The 23341-nt window shown below is 44.7% G+C and overlaps 1 protein-coding gene across 1 annotated transcript in view; it reads left to right on the forward strand.

Moving 5' to 3' along the window:
- The window catches only part of UBXN2A (UBX domain protein 2A), an 89916-nt gene that overhangs the window by 29142 nt on the left and 37433 nt on the right, over nt 1-23341 (forward strand). The window contains exon 4 of the mRNA XM_029596003.1: nt 8694-8803. Coding sequence (XP_029451863.1) covers nt 8694-8803 — 110 coding nt within the window. The remainder of the gene's footprint in view (nt 1-8693; nt 8804-23341) is intronic.

Consider the following 23341-nt stretch of genomic DNA (forward strand, 5'->3'; position numbering starts at 1 on the left):
TTCATCTACTCTACACAGAAAGCCTAGCGACGGCTTCACTATGAGTACATTTAAGTGCTATAGCAGCTTATCATACTCCTGTGAATAATGAGCCAATATCATGTCACTCTCTCGTATCCAGATTCTTGAAAGGAGTATTGCGATTACGACCTCCAATTAAAAAACCACCAGTGCCCTGGGACATCAACATAGTCCTAGTGCAACTAATGCTGCCATCCTTTGAACCGATGTACACTTGTCACTTGAGATACCTTACCTGGAAAGTTATCTTTCTGACTGCCCTAACATCAGCTAGACATGTCAGTGAACTTCAAGCCTTAGTTCACTACCCACCTTACCTGCAATTTTATCATGAAAAGGTAACATTGCGCATTCACCCAAGTATCATCTGCAAAAAGACAAACCTTGCCTTCTATCCCGTCCGCAATGTCGCTCACAAAGATATTGAACAGGACCGGTCCCAACACTGATCCTTGCGGCACTCCGCTTAACACTGCTCTCTCTTCAGAGTAAGTTCCATTTACCATCACACATTGTCTTCTGTCCGTCAGCCTGTTTGCAATCCAGGCTACCACCTTGGCACTCACTCCTAAACTTCTCATTTTATTCACAAGCCTCCTGTGCGGGACCGTATCAAAAGCTTTGTTGAAATCCAAGTAGATGACATTGAGCGCTCTTCCTCGATCCAATTCCTTAGTAACCCAATCAAAAAAATCAATCAGATTTGTCTGACAGGACCTTCCCCTGGTGAATCCATGCTGCCTCTGATTCAGCAGTTCTTCAGACTATAGATAGTTCACTATTCTTTCCTTCAGCAGTGACTCCATTACTTTTCCCACACCGAGGTGAGGCTACCAGCCTGTAGTTTCCAGCCTCCTTTCTGCTCCCACTCTTGTGAAGTGGGATCACCACCACTCTTCTCCAATCACTCGGCACCACTCCCATTTCTAGGGATCTATTGAATAGGTCACACAGTGGACTCGCCAGCACATCTCTGAGCTCCCTCATTATCCTGGGATGAACCTCATCAGGCACCATGGCTTTGTCCACTTTCAGTTTTCCTAGCTCTTCCCATACATTGTAGGTGGAAAGCTGTTAACTAGCGATGGTCCTTCTCCAGGGTCTCCTTTAGTGAACACCGAAATGAAGTATTCGGTAATATTTCTGCCATTTCTTTGTCTCTCTCCACACATTGATCCTTTTCACCTTTCAATTTCACTATACCTCTTTGGACTTTTCTCCTTTCTCTGATGTATCTGAAAAATGTTTTGTCACCTAGCTTTTACCTCTTTGGCAATCCTTTTTTCCGCTTGACTTTTTGCTTTCTTGATTACTTTATTCATCTCCCTCAGTTCCACCAGATATTCTTTCTTGTGATCCTCCCTTTTTGGGATCCTTTATATTTCTTAAATGTTGTTCTTTTAGCTTTTATTTTATCAGCCACCTTCTTTGAGAACTAGATAGGTTTCATTTTTATCTTGCTTTTCTTTACTTTTCTAACATATAGATTAGTTGCCTTGGTAATTGCTCCTTTTTAGTTTGGTCCACTGTTGTTCCACATCTTTCATTTTCTCCCAGCTTTCTAGTTCTTCCAGGTACTTCCCCATTTCAACTTTGGACGATACGGTACGCCCTGTGGGTATTTCAGGATCAGTTGTCGTCCAAGGAAGTTCTGATCAGGACGGACAACCAGGCCATGATGTGGTACATCAACAAACAGAACGGCACAGGCTTGTTCCTCCTCTGCCAGGAGGCAGTGCAAGCTTGGAACTAGGCCCTCTCCCAAGGGATATATCTCCGGGTGACCTACCTGCCAGGTCACCTCAACACGCTAGCAGACCGCCTCAGCTGATCTTTCCAGCCACACGAGTGGTCCCTCCACCCTGCGGTAGCGACTGAATTATTCTGCTGCTGAGGTACACCGGATGTGGACCTGTTCACCTCCCCCTCTCAATCACAAGGTGAGCAGATTCTGCTCCCTAGTAGCGGGGAATGTCCATCTGGCCTGCGATGCCTTCTCCTTTCACTAGGTGCAGAGTCTCCTATATGCATACCCACCTCTCCCACTCTTCTTGAAGACTCTGTCGAAGCTTCAGGAGGATGGGGGGGGACCCATGATTCTCGTGGCACCCTCCTGACCTCGGCAGGTTTGGTTTCCATTCCTCCAGGATCTGACGGTGCGTGCGCCCATCCCATTGGGGACGGCACCTGACCTCATATCGCAGAACCGAGGCACCCTTCGCCACCTGAACCTCCGAGCGCTAGCCCTCACGGCTTGGATGTTGAGCCCATGATCCTCCAGCCATTACAGCTTTCAGACTGTTTCTCGGGTTATGATCAAGTCCTGGAAACCTTTGACTAAGAAGTCCTGCACCTCAAAGTGGAAATACTTTTCCATCTGGTGCGGAGGGCATGGGTTGGTCCCCCTTCTCATGCTCTCTCTCCCGGCTACTGGACTACCTGTGTACCTGAGTCTGGGCTGCAGACCAGTTCCGTCAGAGTTCACCTCAGCGCTGTTGGCGCGTACCACAGAGGTGACTCTGGCACATCCATTTCGGTACAGCCCCTAGTTGGCCGCTTAATGCGGGGTCTCCTCCAATTGAAGCCCGCTCTTCAGCCTCCGGCAGCATCCTGGGACCTCAACGTGGTCTTGGTGAGACTGATGCGGCCTCCCTTTGAGTCCCTGGAGTCCTGTGGTCTGAAGTTCCTCACCTAGAAAGTCATCTTCCTGGTGACAATCACTTCTGCTCGCAGGGTCAGCGAGGTTCAGGCCCTGGTTACGTACGCATCCTACACGAGGTTCTTCCACGACAGTGGGGTCCCGCATATGCATCCTAAATTCTTGCCCAAGGTGGTGACTGATTTCCACATCAATCAGTTAATCGTTCTATCCACCTTCTTTCTGAGGCCACATCCCCACCCAGGGGAACGTGCTCTCCATACCCTGGACGGTAAACAGGCACTGGCTTTTTACTTAGACTGCCCAGCGAGCCACAGACCACCCAGCTCTGTGTCTTTTGACCATAACAGGCTGGGGTTAGCGGTGGGTAAGAAAACTCTATCAAACTGGCTGGAGGATTGCATTGCCTTCTGCTAAGCGCAGGCAGGCCTCCAGCTGGCTGGCAGGGTGAAGGCTCACTCTGTGCAGGACATGGCAACATTGGTAGCCCATATGCGTACGGTCCCCGTCACCGAAATTTGCTGGGCTGCAATCTGGAGTTCTCCCCACACGTTCGCGGCCCACTACTGCCTTGACAGGAATAGCCCTCAGGACAGTGCCTTTGGACAGTCCATCCTGTGCAACCTGTTCCAGACCTGAACCCAACTCTCTTCACTTGTGCTCCTTGTGGGACCAGACAGTCTCCTGTTTTTCCCACAGCACCGCAGTTGTGTTGTGCCCGTTGGCATCTTTGTTAGGCTGCTGTTGGTCCCTCCTGGTTGAGTGGAGTGGTCTGGAGCTCTGTACTCACCCACATGTGACTACCACCATCCTGCTTGTCCTAGGAGAAAGTGCAGTTGCTTATCTGTAACAGGTATTGTTCTAGGACAGCATAGGGATGTGCAGAGGGACGCCATACGTTGCATTTGTGATTCGGATTCGTCGGGGAGCAGATACGTTGTATTCGGCCGTAATGCGCCCCAATGCATTAATACGGCGATTTCTATTCGTGTCCCAGCTAAAATTGAAATTAACTACAACCCCCCCCCCCCCCCCCCCCCAAGACTTACCAAAACTCCCTGGTGGTCCAGCGGGAAGTCCGGGAGCCATCCCCTGCACTCTCACACCCTCGGCGCTGATCATGGCACCGATAGTCTTTGTCACAGGGGCTACCGGTGCCATTGGTCAGCCCCTGTCACATGGTCCTCGGCGCCATCTTGTGCTCCTACCATGTGACAGGGGCTGACCAATGGCACTGGTAGCCCCTGTGACATAATATGGACAAAGGCGATCAGCGCCATTTTGAATACTGGCATCGGACATGGTAGGAGCACAAGATGGTGCCAATGACCATGTGACAGAGGCTGACCAATGGCACCGGTAGCCCCTGTGACAAAGGCTATTGGCGCCATGATGAAACCGGCACCTAGGGTGTGAGTGCAGGAGATGGCTCCCGGACCTCCGCTGGACCACCAGGGTGTTTTGGTAAGTCTTGGGGGGGATTTCCGGAGGGTGGGGGGTTTGTTTAAATTTTTATTTAGGTGGCCGTATAATTCGGCAAAGATTCGTGTATTCATGGGGAATCGCGATACGTTTCGCTTCCCCACGAATACTACAAATAGTGCAATATACGTTGCAGATCGCCAATACGGCGAAAACACATGCACACCCCTAGGACAGCAGTCCTCAGGAATCCCGCTCACCTCCCCATGAGATTGGGTTCATCTTCAGTTTATTTTATTTTTTGCTCATCAGCTTGCTATGTTACGAAACTGAAGGGGGACCTCATCTGGACGCGCTGATAGTAGAAGGCTGGGCATGCTCAGTCTGCTGGCCAAAGTTTCTAGAAATTTTGACAGTTGTTTTCCATGCCGGGCTCTATCAGATGACGTCACCCAAATGTAAAGACTAACATCCTGCTGTCCTAGAAGAACATCTGTTACGGGTCAGCAATTGCGCTGTCCTCCTACTTGGCTATTAGGCAGCTGGAAAAGAAGCACTTGATTCTCCGCTAGGCTTTGCCTAGGGTTGGTGTGCAGCTGGACAGAAAGATGTCCTTTTCACATGCAGCAAGGCCCCCAAGTTATAGAAAACCCTTAAATTTTGTCTCATGAGGGTTCATTATGTAATTAAGTGTCGTGCACTTTCTAGTGACATTTCAAAACTGGTTGGTTAGTTTGAGATGTTTTTAGAGCTGAAGCATTTTAAAAATTCCATGGCCACTGTAAATTAGTGATTAATGTGTAGTTGGTTACTAAAATGCTAAACTGGGGGAGAGGTGCTCTCAATCTGGGCTGTCCTTTTGAGAAAGATTAGAGGACCTGATCACCCAGTACTGCTGTTTCAAATGGCAACATGCAAGAGAGGTTTTAACAATGAAGATTATATGAAGTTCTCATATTAGAATTGGAAGGAAAGAGGTTAGGGTTTGCTCGAAGAGAAGAGCTCTTTACACTGAGGTCATGAGCTCTATTGCTGACTGAGATGGTGCTAGTATGCCAATAAATGTTTAAAATGGAGACACACATAGTCCTAGAACAGTCCCTGAGTCTGCAGTGTATGCAAATCTGTGTGATGCATATTCATTACAAATATCCTGAAAACCCGACTTGTTTTGAAGTCCACGAGAGAGTTGGGGAAACACTGTCCTAAAAGTTCCTGGTATTACTGTGTATTTATAACCTCAAGGATTCTAAGTGCTGAATTAAAGTGGTGGTGATATGTGCTGTTTTTTGTTTGGTTTTTTTTTTTCCAGTGACCAGTCTCTCTAAGTGTATGTTCTGCACTGGTATTTTTGATTTGTAGTAAAACCACATTTTTTAATTTATGTACTCTGGGATCTCCAAATGGGTTTGCTTCATACATGTATTGATAGAAATGAACCTTATTCTTTAGAAAGATATGTTGAGTAAGATTTACTGCTAATGCTCTTCTTAATACTTGCATTGTGCCAAAGAGCCTCCTTCTGGAGTGCATAGCCTGTAAGGCAACCTATTCAGGTGCAATCAAGTGTATGTGTGTGTGTGTTTTTGTTTTTTTTTCCAATCAGGCCAGTGACACCCAAGATGGTTAGGACTGTTTCTTTCTCCCATGTTTTCTTGATCTCTGCGTCTCTTGATACTTGATCTCCCTTTCCTTACATAATACAGAATAGTTGCTTGGTACTAATATTTCTGTTAGTAATGCCTTCCTTTACTCAGGGATTATGTCTCCAAATAGGTCACTTTTTTTGCATTCCAAACAGAAATGAACCTCACTTGTAAGCCCAGGGTATGATGGATGTAACTTAAATCTCTCAAATGTAGTTCTAATGCCCTTCTTAATACTTGGATTTTACCAAAGAGAGCCACCTTCTGCAGGCAGCAGAATAGGACAAAGTGTTTTCTGTAACTATCTAGTTTATTTCAGGAGGACCTGTTGTGTTTGTGGCATCATGTGGACCCTTAGTCGCAGTGGAGATGACTCCTCCCATGGAGAAGGGGCCCTGTGGGGAACCACAGCGATAGGCTAAACTCAGAGAGCAGACACTTTTAGGTGGAAAGCTTTATTGTACTGCTGTAGATAGATGATATGAGGCAGGAAGGAAAGTCACTGAAGTCCTGCAAGGTGCCAATATGTTCAGACAGTCTCAGATGTCGAATTCTCACCCAGATGTTCAATGTAGAAAGGGGGCCCGCAGAGCGGGAAATGCCAAGCCTGGTGGGTGGAGTTGGAGAACCGGATCATAGAGGTACTCACAGGAACGTAATGCAGGTGTCTTCCTGGCAATGGAGATGGTGGGACCGAAGGTCCTTGGTGCAGGATAAACTTGGCTGATAGGCCCTCAAAGAGCAAGTACCTGATAGCACAGGAGATCCTGAAAGAAATAGAGACAACCCCCGAGGAGCGGTTTTCTAGTTAGTAGAAACCCCGAAGGGTTGGTGGAAGCGAGAGGCCCCCGAGGAGTGGGTGCTAAGAGCTTCGTTAGGAGCGAGATTCCCAGGAGGGTAGCGAGGCATCAAAGCGAGCAGCTTAGAGCGGTCAGAGTAGCTAAACTGAAGTCCTTGCTAACTCAATGATGGTAGCGTAGTGGAGGCTTTAAATACCCGGAGGTATTGACGTCATGCGGTGGGGACGCCCCCGAGGTTCCTGCCATGAGTTGTATTTGAGCATAGGCAACATGCACACGCGTGCCCTAGGAGGCCACAGGACGGAGCATGGCGGACTGGGACGCCCATGCTGAGTTGGAGATGCCGAGGGTTTCGGCACTCAGCACCGGAGGCAGCCATCTCACCCAAGGAGGAGGAAAAGGGTAGAAAAAGAGGTAAGGCAGAGCGGTCGCAGCCTTCTGCGACTGGACACAGGACCTTTTGTAGATCAAATTGTTAGACAAATTTAAAATTTTATCATGGCTTTGGGAGTAGCATCTCTATTCTTGCACAAAGAGTCAGGATATGTTTGTCTATAGAATAGGCAAAACATCAGCCTAGCAGTGTCTCCGTATACTGGTTGTATGAATGGCCTCTGCTGAGTTGTCATTATCACTTATTGCTGTACCTGGTTTGCTTAATGTGGCATAACTACAGGTTGTGTGGGCTTGCCTTATCCAGTAACAGTGTCTATTCTCCACCTTCTATTCACTTGTGAAAATTTTGCAGGGAGCCAAGAAAGTAGCGCGCAGACTTCCTAAATCAATTTTAAATCTGTCCATGATGATCATTAATCCAATAACTAATATATCTGGATGGAACATGATGATGTAGATCTTACTCTACCTAAATATTTCATTTTTTTTCTTTGTCTGTTTTAATTAATGCTTTCTATTGATAAGCAGGCTGAATTAACATGGGTGACATCATCCAGCAGCACCTGTCCAAGCTGTAGAGCTTTGAGCTCTACTGAGCATGTGCAGGAATTCCCATATGGCTTTTGGCTTATGAGCCGCCTCATTGCTCTTATCAGAACCCCATGTTAGAGGCTCTTTCAACACACTTTATTGCAGCAGAGTCTAGTTGATTAGACAGTGGACCAGGTTGCTCCTCTGAGACCTCAACCAGAGGAACCTGCTCTTTCCTCTTTGTCATTGGAGTCCTGGTTAAGTGAGCCCATACCCCTGGGATCAGATGCAGAGGTGGCATGTACAGCGACCATTTGCTGCTGTGCTGGGGAAGCACGCACCGGCAGTCGACCGAAGTGCGCAAGTTGCTTCTGCTCCAGAGGTGCAGCAACTTAAAAAAAAAATAAATAGTGAGAGGTTAGATTTAGGGGGTGGGGAGGGAAGAGAGGTTAGGTAGGGGGGGGTAGGGAACTGGGGAAGGCTGGTATGCATCGCCGCATGAAATTTTCAGAATTCTATGCCCCCTTGCACGCCACCTGCACATACGCATGCAGATTACAAAATCCGGTGCACATGTACGCGCGGCCCAATGATTTTATACCATGCGTGTGCCAGCGCTGCTTTAAAAATCTACCCCTTAACCTTTATATGCCCTGTTTTATTCAGTCTGCTGTCTTATACTTTTATATTTTCTGTCTTACGCAGGGTCTAATACAATTTCTTCTACATCATCACACTAAGTAATTGCTCAGCTGCAAGCCTCAGCTTGTGATTACTCACATGTAATAGCTAATTTAGCCTGCTTATCAATGGAACAAGCAAGCTTGCGTTACTGTAAATCGTGTTTTCAATAGATTGGATGAATTAGCCATGCAATACCTTTCCACCTCCCTGGAGAGTTGAATACACAACTAGATTCAGCTCTGTTACTGGTTGAGGAGGCTCATAAGCCACTACTTGTGCAGCAATTCCTGCACATGCTCAGTAGATCTCAAAGCTTTACAATTTGGAGAGAAGTCCATTCGTTGCTGCTGGATGATGTTACCTACATGTAAGGGCTAATTCATACTGCTATCTACGTAAAATATTGTTTATGGAAAGTAAACTTGCTCTTTTTAGAGGATGAGTTTTTAATAAAACTGAAAATAGCAATGCTAGCCAGCAAGATACCTTTTGGAATTGTGGAGGGAAATAATGCCCATTGTGCTTATTTTTTAGGCTGATATGATTATTCAGTTATGGAAGAATGGATTCACAGTAAATGGAGGTGACCTCAGGACCTACACAGATGTTGAAAACCAACAGTTCTTGGAGTCCATGAAAAAAGGGCAAGTGATCTTCATGTCCTGAGCTAGAATTTGCATGTGTCCCTCATACTTTGCTCCTATGTTAGTGCTTTGATGTTGCATGATTTGATGTGATGGTATTCATTAGAATGGGCAGTTTTTTGAACAGCAAGTTAAGGTTCATGTCATCAGATACTAGCTCTGGTTCTGATTGTGCTGGACTCCCAAAGAAGCAGGAGAAAATTACCAGGTCAAGAAAAACAGAATATTTCATGCTGAGTTCTGAACTGATCTGAACTTCTTTTAATTCATCCCTCTGAAAATGAATTTCAGATCTGTTCAGAATTCATTAACATAAAGCTAGATATTCAGAAACATGTTTCAATATGATATGCATCTTTGCTATTTTTTGGTTTCTGTTGTGTATGAGCTAGCAGCTTTCTCCTTTTTAGAATTCTAACCCATTTGCAACTACCCAGGGATTTTTTCCCCCTGTTTTTAGATTCCCTACCACCTTTAGTCATTGCAGGAACAGTCCTTGGCTGAGATTCATGCACCAGGGCTCCCTTGGGAACCCTGCAATCATGAGTCTAAATCTGGCCACTGGGTGTTTCCATTGCACAATAACTGACTCTTTCCCCACAGCAGCTCTGAGCACTACCTCTGCAGCATCTTTAGCCTGGTGTGCCAAAGATCTGAACCAAGAACCAATCCAGGCAGTGTGCACTATTGCCAATGAGCAACCAGGATCAGTCATGGTTCCTGTTAGAGGGTATCTTGCGGAATTTGTGTAAACTAAAAATAAGAAAATACAAAATCCTTCTAATCTAACAATAGGGGGCAAATTGTTTGAAATGCATCTATACAGTTTGATCATTACTGAGTAAGAATTTAAGTATCCAGAGAGCTTTACTATTTGCTGATGCTGAAGTTCATTTCCCCATAACCACAAGGCCCATTGTCCCTCTGCCCTTCCCAGTTTAATTCAAAATTGAAAATCACTTATGTGCACTGGAAAGAAAAAGCGATTAGTGCAGACTGTAATGAAAATAACATTGCAGGAGATATTTTCTCTTTAATTTGGTCTTTGTGAAGTGTTTGTTTATTTTTCAGAACAGGCTGCTGCTCTGTTCTGATATTGTCATAGTAATACATGAAGGCTTTCTGCATGCCGGAAAAATCCAAGGGATTAATTCTATTAATCCAGTTGTGGCCAACCTTTTGCAGTCGGGAGCCATAAAACCAGAATTCATCGAGACAGAGAGCTACCATGTATTTTCACAAGCTGGGAGATGGAGTGGGATGCCCCCTGCCCTTCCCCCCCTCCCCCACCGAAAGATAAAGCCAACTCCGTTTCCCGGAGAAGGGATGTCTCTGCTCTCTGTTCCTCGCGGGATCCGATACCAGGTCGGGCAGAAGTGCTCTCCTTAGGTCGTCCTAAGACACAGCAGCTCTGTTTTGCAAGGGAGCCATTCTAGATTCAATCTCCCTGTGGAACTAGGGGGTCTCCTCTTCGGGGTAGCTCTCCCGTGAAGATTAAGGGTTTTTCCCGTCTGGCAGTCACCTTTTGATACTGGCATTTTTTGTGGAGGACCACTATTGCCAGTCATTCTCACCTGTGGGACTCTACCTCGGTGAGGAGGGTTCTAGTCCATCTAATTGGCAAGTATGCATTTCAACCTCTCGTCATATCCATGGCTGAAGGAATAGGGGAATGAGACCCCGAAATAGAGGTGATATTCTTTGGTTTCGGTGGCTTGGAAGATATACTTCCCCCATTTTAGGGATAACCGTGTCTGTGTACAGGAGAGTCCTGGTTCATGCAATGGTTTTTCCTGTTTATTGGACTGCATTCGTCCTTGGGGGAAGTAAATGTAATCATTTATTTATTTATTTATTTAACAGTTTTATATACCGCAGTTCAGGTAACAATGTTACTAAGTACTTCGGTTCACATTTCAACAATTACAATGACAATATAACGAATAGATTATAATGTCTTACATAGAACAGGGGGGATGAACTTGGAGAAAATTAACAAAGAACTGGGAGAGTACAACTTATATACAAATAGTTTAGAAGACCCGTATGTGAAGTCAATAGAGCTGTCTTGGAAAGACCTAGAGTCACTGTTATGACATTCGTTTGGAGAGGCAGGTGCGTATAGGAGAGTATTTTTTTGAAGGAAGTAGCGAGGGTGTAGAAGGAAGTAGGGGGGGGAAGAGTTAAACCGTGGTGATCTTAAGAGGACAGAGGTTATGAAAATGCTTGATTGAACAGCCAGGCCTTAAGTCTTTTTTTGAAGGTGGGTGTCGATTGTTCGAGCCTGAGGTCCGGAGGAAGAGAATTCCAGTGTAAAGGGCCTGCGGTTGAAAGGGCTGCTCTACTTAGTGTTGATTTGATAGGGTGTGCCTGAAGAGTGCCTCTCTGGCCTTGTCTCATTGGTCGAGCGGTAGTGTGAGGCTGTAATGGGATCGTGAGCTCAATTGGGGTGGAGTTGTGGATGACTTTGTGAATGATTGAAAGGGTCTTGTAAAGGATTCTATATTTGATTGGATCATGTCTGAAGTATTCATAGCTAAGTCATGTTGATGGGCAGTCTGTGAGATCACACTGACCTTGCCCTGGTAGCCTTAGGGTTTCCAAATCGATGAGGAAATCCTGTTCTATAGGGGTTTGCACTTACGGCACCCCTGCTTCCTGTCTCTTGGTGGAGTGTTTCTGGGTTTCTTCCCCAGGGGATTCGCAGTGAGTTATTCACTTGGGGTTGAGAGATACAACCTAGCGGTTTGTTCTTATCCCCTGCAGTCCAGCAGTCTTCCTCATTGTGTTCTTCGCTCCTTCCAACTTCTAGTTGGAATGTTGAGAGGTGGGGAAGAAAAACTAGGGCATTCGTAGTATATCTTAGTGTATACCTGCAGGGAATGATTCATCATTTTTTCCCTATTTTTTGCCAAGTTCTTGCCAGTAATGCTTTTAGCTTTTCTCTCTTCACTGGGTTGTCCAAAGTGCTCACCTGAACTATTCAGGATGGATAGCCTTGACCTTGACAGGGTGCAGTGTGAGTGAGCTTCAGGCCCAGCTTATCTCCCTGCTTGGGGGTTTGGGCTAGCAGTCCCATTTCAGGGATTCCCTTTCATCCCCTGAAACTCTTGAGACTGTCCTGCATTGTTAGCTATGTCTGGTACTTTGGCATGTAGGGTCTATCACAGACTTGGACATTATTGCTGATTGTTCTTCTAAGCGTTGCTTGGGTTTTTCTGCCCATTGTACCTATTAGTCAAACATGAGGCACACTTCTGCAAATGCATTCTGTCCTTCTGATTCCAGTGGACTGTGGTTTCTTTCAGGAGAGCTCTTGGTTCCCAATTGGTTTTTCGGTTGCCTTGTAACACTGAAGGAAACTATGCAGTCTTCGTCCAAGAGTCCTTCTCTTGTTTACATCTCTAGACTTTTTCCTGTATCCAGGAGATTCTAGACCTACTGTTGTCAGGGTTTTTCTGATCCAAAACCCTGCTTGTAATGTTTTCAGTGATGCAGAGTATGTTTCTTGCTGGCACTCGCATCACTCCCCTGCCTTAGGCATCTCTGCTATGCATTGGGGTTTTGTGTCGGTCTACTCTATTGTTTTCTCTTTGTAGAACCCAACTCCTTTTCCCGCCTAAACCCCTTTGTGGGTTGGCTGCCTCAAAGGCAAAAGGGAGAGAGATGGTGCTTTCAGCACTGTGTGGTTTCCTGTTTTGTCCTGCTCTGACATTCTATAGCTTGGGAATCACCCATGTGTGAGGACTACCATCCTGCTTGTCCTCGGAGAAAGCAAAGTTGCTTACCTGTAACAGCTGTTCCGAGGACAGCATGATGTTAGTCCTCATGAAACCCACCCGCCTCCCCTGGGAGTTGGTTTCTCCATGTATTAGCTATATCATAGACTGAGGGACTCTGCCTAGGGGGCAGGGTGATAACTACAACTGCACATACTCAGTAGAGCAAGTTTGAAAGTTCTAGAATTCTTTTGAAATCAAATTTCTGGACCAGGCTCCATCCAGTGTCACCCTCATGAGTGAAGACTAACATCCTGCTGATCTGAGAGCACCATTTTCAGGTAAGCAACTCTGCTTTCCTCACAAAGCATTAAGCAATACAATCAAGGGGTAAAACATTCATAATATTAAAACAATACTAATAAAAAAAATAAATGTTAAAATAGCTCAGAAAAATGTGTTCTAATATTTTGCAAACAAAATATTTCAAAACAGCAGACACATGAAATAATATCCCAAAATTAAAACTAATAAGAATTTTAAAAAATCTTCTACTCTCCATACCTGGAAACTTGATTTCCATTCACCCTGAAACTGTTGTGGATTAGGGGCAGGGGGACTGTGTAAACTTATGTTTTCTCTCTCACACACATTCATTCTATTGTACACTCCCTCACATGATCTCACTCCCTCTCTTTCCCACACACAGGCTCCCTTTCTCACTCTCATACACATGTAGGCTCGACACAGATGCTCTCGCTCTCTCTCTCTCTCTCATATATGCACACACAGGCTCGCTCTCTTTCATACACATGTAGGCTCACGCACACTGTCTCATATACATACACACTCGCTCAAGGCCTTCTCTTCTGGGCCTCTTCTTTGGACACCGCAAGATAGGGCATTGCAGAGCCCATTGCTCATGTCTTTGTCTTATCAGGCTCTGGGGATTGCTTGGGGAAGGGAGGTGGACATGAACGCGGCTGCGTTCTATGATCTTCTCCTTTCTCAGTGGCCGATTCATGGGTGGAAATTATAAATTTACAACTTCTACCCACAAACTGGCAGCTGTTAATGGGGAGAATTGCAGACAAGTGTCAGCCAAAAATGGAAGGCGTTCACTTCTCAGCTGCAGTTTGTGGTCCAAAGAGACACTGCTTGGCCACCTCTAATTTAAGTGATAAGCTTTTCCTCCTCATTGTCGGCAATGCTGTATGTCCAGAGTGCACAGACTTATTTGCATGGGTCCAAGGAGGTAGCTGCTGCTGCTGCCTTCACATCCCAGGGAGAGCATGTAAGAATATATAGATGAGAGAGAGCTTGTGTGAGAGTGGGATTGGGACCCAGCTTGTGGGTATGCGTGTGTGAGAGAGACTGGGAGCCGCATGAGAGAGAGTTTGTGCCACCCTCCCTTCCTACAGTTCACAAAATCGCAAGGTGACTGGAAATCAAAAGATCCCAGGGTTTCAGAGGAGTTTTTAAAATCCATTATTTTAATTATTGAGTAATGCTTGATGTTTCTGCTGTTTTGAAATATTTTAATGGTATTTTGTGAAATTTATAATTTATTTTTAAATTGGATGTTTGGCTGTTTTAACATTCCTTTTATTAGTATGATTTTAATGTTATGAATATTTTATGTCTTGATTTTATTGCTTGATGTTTTGAGAGTAATGTTTGTTTTTCCATTGTTGGCACGTTTCTATTTATACTTTGTCCTTTCTATTTTGTTTTGGTAAGGCTCTATCTTGTAACTTTAATTCTTCTTGTGAAAATGGTACTTCTCATCAATGGCATTGTGGCCATCCCTTCTTCGTTTCTATTTTAACAAAATTTTGCTCTTTATTAATTTCACTTGCATGCTGAAAGAAGTTTTGAATGTTATTGCTGAAAATGTTTTCATACATACTTTATTTTTACTGCTTTTAGTAGATATTAGGTGATTATTTTAAGCAAGGGATGGACTTAGCCAATGTTCCCTTTAAGGCTTGGGTTGCTGTGAGCATAAGTGATAGACTTTTTACATTAAAGAAAGTAGTGCTCACAGGGTAATGTAACCAAAACATTTTGCACACAGCCAACCAGTCCTTAAAAGGAACATTTAGCATTGGGGAGAAAGAGATTGGGATTGGATCTTGAGGGGTTAGGTCTAGAGAGAGAATACTGTTCAGTTTAGTTACATTTCCTGGCATTTTGTTACATAACCAGTGATTATGAATATATGTGACTTTTTAAAATTTGGTTCTGTGCCTCATTTTTAAATAGTCAATAAGGTAGCAGTAGGTAGGCATTGAATAAACAAGTTAGACTGTTTGTATTTTTAGTCAGTCAATAAGGCAGCAGTAGGTAGGCAGTGAATAAACAAGTTAGACTGTTTGTATTAGTCAGTCAATAAGGTAGCAGTAGGTAGTGTTTATTTTTTTAAAAGTCTGCAGATCTGAGTGTTCTCCAGACTTTTAAAGAGTTGAGTGTTGAGATCACGTGATGTGGTGGGCTCGATAGGCTGCGTGCATATCGAGCTCCGTCCCCAGCCAGCCTCAAATTCCCGTTACGGGGGACTTAATCAACTTTTGAACGCCTCAGAGGCTTACCCTGAGAACTGCTGACGGATTCTGCACCACTTTGTAATCAGACGTGGGTTTTTTGTTCGTCTATGGCCTCCAGACTTGTCCGTCGAGATCGGGAGAAACCGAAGGGACCAGAGCCCAAAATGGCTGCCATGCCTTCCTCTCCTCAGTCTGCCTCGGACAACTCACTGGAGGAAAAAATCTCTCAAGCTGTGGTTAGCGCACTAGACAGCAGGCTCCACCAAATATCAGAGCAAATTGCAGAGGTGCGCTCAGCTCTGGGAGAGATGGATGGGCGGATTGAGAAAGCGGAGGGCCGCATAGCACTCCTTGAAGATGACGTGGGTGCCTTGGAAAAAAAGATGGAGGCCTTAGAGAAAGCAGCGGCGATCCGGGATGAAAAACTCGATGACTTAGAGAACCAAAGTCGACGGAACAACCTGCGGTTTGTGGGTCTTGCAGAATCGTTGGCGGACCAGGAGTTGCCCCAGATCCTAGGTACGTGGCTGAAGGCCCACATCCCTTCTCTGCCGAACGCCAAAGGTCTCATAGAGCGTGCTCATCGAATTGGCAGGAAAATGGAGAGTGCTGCGTCACAGAGGCCTAGAGTCATTATTGCTCGTTTTCTAAACTATGGCGATAAAATGCAAATTCTGCAGTATTACCGGAAAAATCGAGGTATAACCTTTGAGAACAAAAAAGTCTTAATTTTTCAAGATTTCTCTACTCGCGTTTCCTTACAGCGCAAGGAATTTTCTCCAATTTGCACAGAGCTGTTTTCCCGCGGCATTCGTTTTGCTTTGATGTACCCCGCTAAACTTCGCATAGCGGTCCAAGGAGTCACTCATATCTTTGAACACCCCAATGGAGCTAAAGAATTCGTAGCGGGTATCCCGCGGGATAAGCCTGCTTCATCTACGTGAAGATTTGACTGTGGGGTCATGTTCTTTACTCTTTGTGTTCCTTAAATCTAGTGCAGGCTGTATTAACAAATTGTATGATCAGTACCCTGCAATTCAAATGTATTTTTGTGTTTACATGTGGTTCACACTGGCGGCATTTAAGTACTTATACTTTTCTCTGATACTACAGGTTTTACTTTAGGGAGGGTATGTCATTTCTTGCCTGCCCACCTCTATACTCCAAGTTTCTCTAGCCCGAGGACCCTAGAATATTTCTTGCTCCAGAGTTGGTTAGGTATAGCAGGGGTCTCTTGAGCGGAACCGCCTGATGTTTTCTCAGAGGCTGGGGGGGACACGAGCGCATCCCCTACCGCAGTGATCCATGTCTTCCCTTCAGGGGAGTGAGAATAAGGGATTGACTGGGGATAAATCCCCACCATATGGCTGGGGGCTGGTGTGGGGTGGGGGAGGGTGGGGGGAGGGTGAAGGGAGGGGAGATGGGTTTGTGTGTGCTGGTATGAATGTGTTGCTCTATTTCAGACAGGGAAACAATGTGTGGTGGGTCAAAGGAAGACTTTCATGGCTTTTGTATTCTTATTTGAGGTTCAGTGGGCTTGCTGGGGCCTTGGGAGGGGGGTCTACTGTACCGGGAGGGCTGCTGCTATTTCTGGTTAAATCTGTATGATGGCTGCTACTACTTTTGTGACCTGGAATGTTGCAGGTTTAGGCACCCCCGTGAAACGCACCAAGGTGTTGACTCGACTAAAACGCATGCAAGCGAAAATAATTTTTTTGCAAGAGACACACTTAGTGGAAAAAGAAGCTTTGAAGTTAAACAAACAGGGGATTGCTCAGGTTTTCCAATCTGCGGGTACATCTAAGAGTAGAGGCGTAGCCATTTTAGTACATCATTCAATACCATTTCAAGCCAACAAGGTGATCACTGACTCAGAGGGGCGATACGTGGCGGTGGTGGGAATACTATGGGGGTCTCCGATTATTTTAGTTTCGGTGTATGCCCCAAACAGCTACGACCATGCCTTTTTTGTTAAACTGTCAACGGACTTAATACTGCTCGGCGATTTTCCAATTATATTGGGGGGGGGATTTAAATTTTATTGTTGATCCTACTCTTGACAGAAAACCCACCCGCCCTCTACAGGCTAGTAGCAAACACAAAGGCCCTGCTTATTTGTGCAGGCAATTGAAACTCTTGGACTTATGGAGAACTCTCCATCCGGGTGAAATAGAGTTCACCCATATTGCGAAGGCTCATCCCACGTATACTAGAATTGATTACTTGTTAATATCAGAGTCTATCTTTTCTAGATTCACCAAATCTAATATCCAAAACTTAGTGATTTCAGACCATTGTCCGGTCACAGGGGACATGTCTTCTGGAACGGACCTCCCCCCTACTCAATGGCGTATCCCAGGTCATTTATTAAGGGATCCGGAGTTTCCTGCCTATCTTCGCCTAAAGTGGAAGGAATTTCTTTCCTTTAACCTTGCCCATAAAAGCCAACTGGTCTTACTTTGGGAAACTGCGAAAGCAGTAATGAGGGGGGAAATAATCAGCTACGTTAAATATAAAAAGAAAAGGATGGACAAGGAGATTTTGGCACTTGAAAAATCTATGAATAGTTTGAAACGTATTTTGACTAGAGATGGCAGTGGGGCAGCTTACTCCCGATTCCGAGTGATGCAAACCGCGCTGAATACGTTGTTGCATGATAGGGCTACACGGTCTCTGCGACATGGGCAGTTCACCTTGTTCCATCATGGGAATAAAGCGGGAAAGCTCCTTGCCAATTTGTTAAAGGCCCAAGAATCTTCTAAATTTATTTCTAACATTAAAACGTCTGGGGGTCAGGTAAAAACGAGTTCCCAAGATATTGCCCAGGTATTCGTGGAATACTACCACCAACTCTATTCAGAGGAAAAGGTACAACAGATGGATATAGCGAATTTTTTAGAGTCTATATCTCTGCCCAGGCTCTCTCCGTCACAACTTTCCTCTCTTAACGAGGCTATTCAGGAGTCGGAGGTATTGACAGCGATTCACTCTCTCGCAGACAACAAAGCCCCAGGCCCGGATGGTCTGACTGCAATTTTTTACAAGGCCTTACGGGATGACTTAGCGCCTCTGTTATCGGCTTTATTTGAATGTATTGCGGGGGAAGGGGCCATGCCGATCACTATGCGAGCGGCCACGATAGTGGTCTTGCCCAAACCAGGCAGGGATCCAACTTTGACCGCCTCTTACCGCCCGATCTCCTTGTTGAATTTAGACATCAAATTATATGCAAAAATTTTGGCTAACAGGTTGAAGACAATTATGCCTTCCCTGGTGGGTCCGGGACAGGTTGGTTTTGTCCATGGTCGAAGATCTACTGTCAATATACATAAGGTGTTAACTGCTATAGAAGAGAGTTATCTAAGAAACTCCCCCCACCCACTGATAGTGTCCTGCGACGCGGAAAAAGCGTTTGATCGGGTGGCATGGCCCTTTCTCAAGGCAGTCTTGGGAAAAATGGGATTTATAGGGAAAATATGAGTATATAACCTTACTGTATTCTAACCCCACTGCTCGTATTTTAGTGAATGGTTTCTTATCTGAGGAGTTTCATTTGGCTCGGGGCAAGAGACAGGGGTGCCCCTTGTCACCCCTCTTATTTATTCTAACTGTGGAACCCTTGGTACATAAGCTTGGACAGACTCCTGAGGTGGTGGGTATGTCGATAGGATCGCAATCTTTTTTAACTCTACTCTTCGCTGACGATATATTATTATTATTGACAGAGGCCAAGAAGTCCTTGCCAGCTGCTATCAACATTTTTCAGATCTATCAGCAGGTATCTGGGTTTAAACTTAATCTAGATAAGACCGAAGCCTTAGACCTACTGGGTACCTTAGAGAATCACTGGCCCAATTTCCCGGTGCGGTGGGCGACGGACTCCCTTAAATATCTGGGGATTAGAATTCATAGACGTCCGGCTCAATGGTATGGCCTTAATATTCCCCCGCTATTGGATAAAGTTAGAAGACAGCTACACGGCTGGAGGTCACTTCCGCTTTCATTACAAGGCCGTATAGCGGTCATAAAAATGGTTATAGCCCCTAAGATACTATATTTTTTCTTAATGGTGCCATATTTTTGGAAATCCAAGGATAGAATCTGTTTGCAGAAATTACTCACTGATTTCTTATGGCGAGGGGGCAGGGCAAGGTTATCCCTGAGTACTTTGTGTGCCCCAAAGACGCTTGGAGGCTATGGCCTGCCAGACTTTAAAGTTTATACTTGGGCAGCTAACCTGCGATTTCTAGGGGACTGGTGTAACCAGTCTTCCGCTTACACAGATGGAGGAATGATAGCGAATATATGTGCCCCTTTTGATCCTTCTCTTGTACTCCATCTCCCCACAAAGGATTTGTTACCGCACCATATGCAATATACTTTAATTCGTACTGTCCGGAAGGTGTGGGAATTGACGAGAAAAACTTTGCATCTGCCTGTTCAATACTCGATGTACTACCCTTTGAGGGGACGTCCGTCCACTTCCTTGGCAATTCTGCCCCGGCGGCACACTTTCCGTGCCATGCCTAATTGGCGACTGAAAGAAGTTATTGATTGGCAAGCCAATAAGGTGTATACCTTTGATCAGTGTCAGAGTGTTCTTGGTCTCACACCATCTCAATTTTTGCTATATGGTTACATACGTGATACGTGTACCACTATATTTAGGAATGTTGCTGGACCTATTGAAAATCCCTCCAGTAGAGCTTTGATCTCTATTCTAGAAGCAAATAAAGGTTCCCTATCATTATTATATAAATTTTATATGAATGCTTTGCCACAGCTTATATTTTCTACCAGGGGAGTGAAATGGTCCCGGGACTGCAGGGAGGATCTTACTGAACGTATGCTCGCTGCATGTTATATGGACGAATAATGTTACATACCGGGAAATGCAGCAGCGCATTTTTCATCGAACCATTATTTCCCCGGCGAAAGCTTATTTTATGCACATTGTACCCACGGCTAAGTGTCTGAAATGCGATGAGAAGTGTGCCACCCTAATTCATTGCCTCTGGGACTGCCCTCCTATACGAGGGCTATGGGAAGCTGTGCGTTGCTGGTTAACCAAGTTGTTTGCTGTGGAAATTAAATGGTCTGTCTCCTTTTGTTTACTGCATAATGACGTGGGTGATGTATCATTGAATCATGATAACGTGCTTTTTTTTTTCCAAGGTATGCTTAGTGGTGAAAAAATGTATTTTGACGAAGTGGATTGAACTCATCTGGACACGCTAGAGAGATAACGTTCCTGGATGGAATAAATGATAGCTTTATGGAACAATTGGTTCAGGAACCGACGAGAGAGGGAGCAATTTTAGATCTAATTCTCAGTGGAGCACAGGACTTGGTGAGAGAGGTAACGGTGGTGGGGCCGCTTGGCAATAGTGATCATAATATCATCAAATTTGATTTAATGACTGGAAGAGGAACAGTGTGCAAATCCAAGGCTCTCGTGCTAAACTTTCAAAAGGGAAACTTTGATAAAATGAGAAAAATTGTTAGAAAAAAACTGAAAGGAACAGCTACAAAAGTAAAAAATGTCCAAGAGGCATGGTCATTGTTAAAAAATACCATTCTAGAAGCACAGTCCAGATGTATTCCACACATTAAGAAAGGTGGAAAGAATGCAAAACGATTACCGGCATGGTTAAAAGGGGAGGTGAAAGAAGCTATTTTAGCCAAAAGATTGTCATTCAAAAATTGGAAGAAGGAACTAACAGAAGAAAATAGGATAAAGCATAAACGTTGGCAAGTTAAATGTAAGACATTGATAAGACAGGCTAAGCGAGAATTTGAAAAGAAGTCGGCTGTAGAGGCAAAAACTCACAGTAACAACTTTTTAAAATAAATCCGAAGCAGAAAGCCTGTGAGGGAGTCAGTTGGACCGTTAGATGATTGAGGGGTTAAAGGGGCACTTAGAGAAGATAAGGCCATAGCGGAAAGATTAAATGATTTCTTTGCTTCGGTGTTTACCGAAGAGGATGTTGGGGAGGTACCCGTAATGGAGAAGGTTTTCATGGGTAATGATTCAGATGGACTGAATCAAATCACGGTGAACCTAGAAAATGTGGTAGGCCTGATTGACAAACTGAAGAGTAGTAAATCACCTGGACCAGATGGTATACCCCACAGAGTTCTGAAGGAACTAAAAAATGAAATTTCAGACCTATTAGTAAAAATTTGTAACCTATCATTAAAATCAACCATTGTACCTGAAGACTGGAGGATAGCAAATGTAACCCCAATATTTAAAAAGGGCTCCAGGGGCGATCCGCGAAACTACAGACCGGTTAGCCTGACTTCAATGCCAGGAAAAATAGTGGAAAGTGTTCTAAACATCAAAATCACAGAACATATAGAAAGATATGGTTTAATGGAACAAAGTTAGCATGGCTTTACCCAAGGCAAGTCTTGCCTCACAAATCTGCTTCACTTTTTTGAAGGAATTAATAAACATGTGGATAAAGGTGAACTGGTAGATGTAGTATACTTGGATTTTCAGAAGGCGTTTGACAAAGTTCCTCATGAGAGGCTTCTAGGAAAAGTAAAAAGTCATGGGATAGGTGGCGATGTACTTTTGTGTATTGCAAACTGGCTAAAAGACAGGAAACAGAGAGGATTAAATGGACAATTTTCTCAGTGGAAGGGAGTGGACAGTGGAGTGCCTCAGGGATCTGTATTGGGACCCTTATTTTTCAATATATTTATAAATTATCTGGAAAGAAATATGACGAGTAAGACTCAAATTTGCAGATACAAAATTGTTCAGAGTAGTTAAATCACAAGCAGATTGTGATAAATTGCAGGAAGACCTTGTGAGACTGGAAAATTGGGCATCGAAATGGCAGATGAAATTTAATGTGGATAAGTGCAAGGTGATGCATATAGGGAAAAATAACCCATGCTATAATTACACAATGTTGGGTTCCATATTAGGTGCTACAACCCAAGAAAGAGATCTAGGCGTCATAGTGGATAACACATTGAAATCGTCGGTTCAGTGTGCTGCGGCAGTCAAAAAAGCAAACAGAATGTTGGGAATTATTAGAAAGGGAATGGTGAATAAAACGGAAAATGTCATAATGCCTCTGTATCGCTCCATGGTGAGACCGCACCTTGAATACTGTGTACAATTCTGGTCGCCGCATCTCAAAAAAGATATAATTGCAATGGAGAAGGTACAGAGAAGGGCTACCAGAATAAGGGGAATGAAACAGCTCCCCTATGAGGAAAGACTAAAGAGGTTAGGACTTTTCAGCTTGGAGACGAGACGGCTGAGGGGGGGATATGATAGAGATGTTTAAAATTGAGAGGTCTAGAACGGGTAGATGTGAATTGGTTATTTACTCTTTTGGATAATAGACTAGGGGGCACTCCATGAAGTTAGCATGGGGCACATTTAAAACTAATCGGAGAAAGTTCTTTTTTACTCAACGCACAATTAAACTCTGGAATTTGTTGCCAGAGGATGTGGTTAGTGCAGTTAGTATAGCTGTGTTTAAAAAAGGATTGGATAAGTTCTTGGAGGAGAAGTCCATTACCTGCTATTAAGTTCACTTAGAGAATAGCCACTGCCATCAGCAATGGTAACATGGAATAGACTGAGTTTTTGGGTACTTGCCAGGTTCTTATGGCCTGGATTGGCCACTGTTGGAAACAGGATGCTGGGCTTGATGGACCCTTGGTCTGATCCAGTATGGCATTTTCTTATGTTCTTATAGTCTATGTCCACAAGTACTGATATCGCTTTTTTTGAAGAAATATGTGATTATGAATTATAGTTGCACAAAAAATTATAGTTGTGGCGCCTCAGACGCCTGGCTCGTGCCTTTTTCCCACGCGCTTTGATGTCAGCGGATGGGCGGGCTGTCAACAGCACTTTTCCGGTTGCTAAGAAGCGATCGTGCCGACGCATCAAACTTGTGGTGTGTACTCAAGAAAGCTGAACTGCTGCTGCAGGCAACCACCGGCATCAACTGTGGTTTTGAATAGCCCCTGAAGCAGCTCAATTGAGCAAAACTCTGCCTGAGTCGGGCTTTTTATGAAGGTGAGAGTTCGTGCCTTTATCCCGCATGCTATGATGTCAGCGGTTGGGCGGGGTAAGCCCTTGCGGGGGCCACGGCAGCTGGTCCTGGAGAGAGAAGCGGTAAGGCGCTGGTGGTAAGCCGAGTAGCCTCAGTTGGTTTTCGAGGCAAATTCTGTCTGTGGGGAGGCAGTGTATCTTCAGAACCTCATCCTGCTGTTTTCTGAGGTCACTTCCCTCTTCCACC

Source organism: Rhinatrema bivittatum, chromosome 3 (assembly GCF_901001135.1).
Source record: "Rhinatrema bivittatum chromosome 3, aRhiBiv1.1, whole genome shotgun sequence".
In the NCBI taxonomy this organism is placed as follows: Eukaryota; Metazoa; Chordata; class Amphibia; order Gymnophiona; family Rhinatrematidae; genus Rhinatrema; species Rhinatrema bivittatum.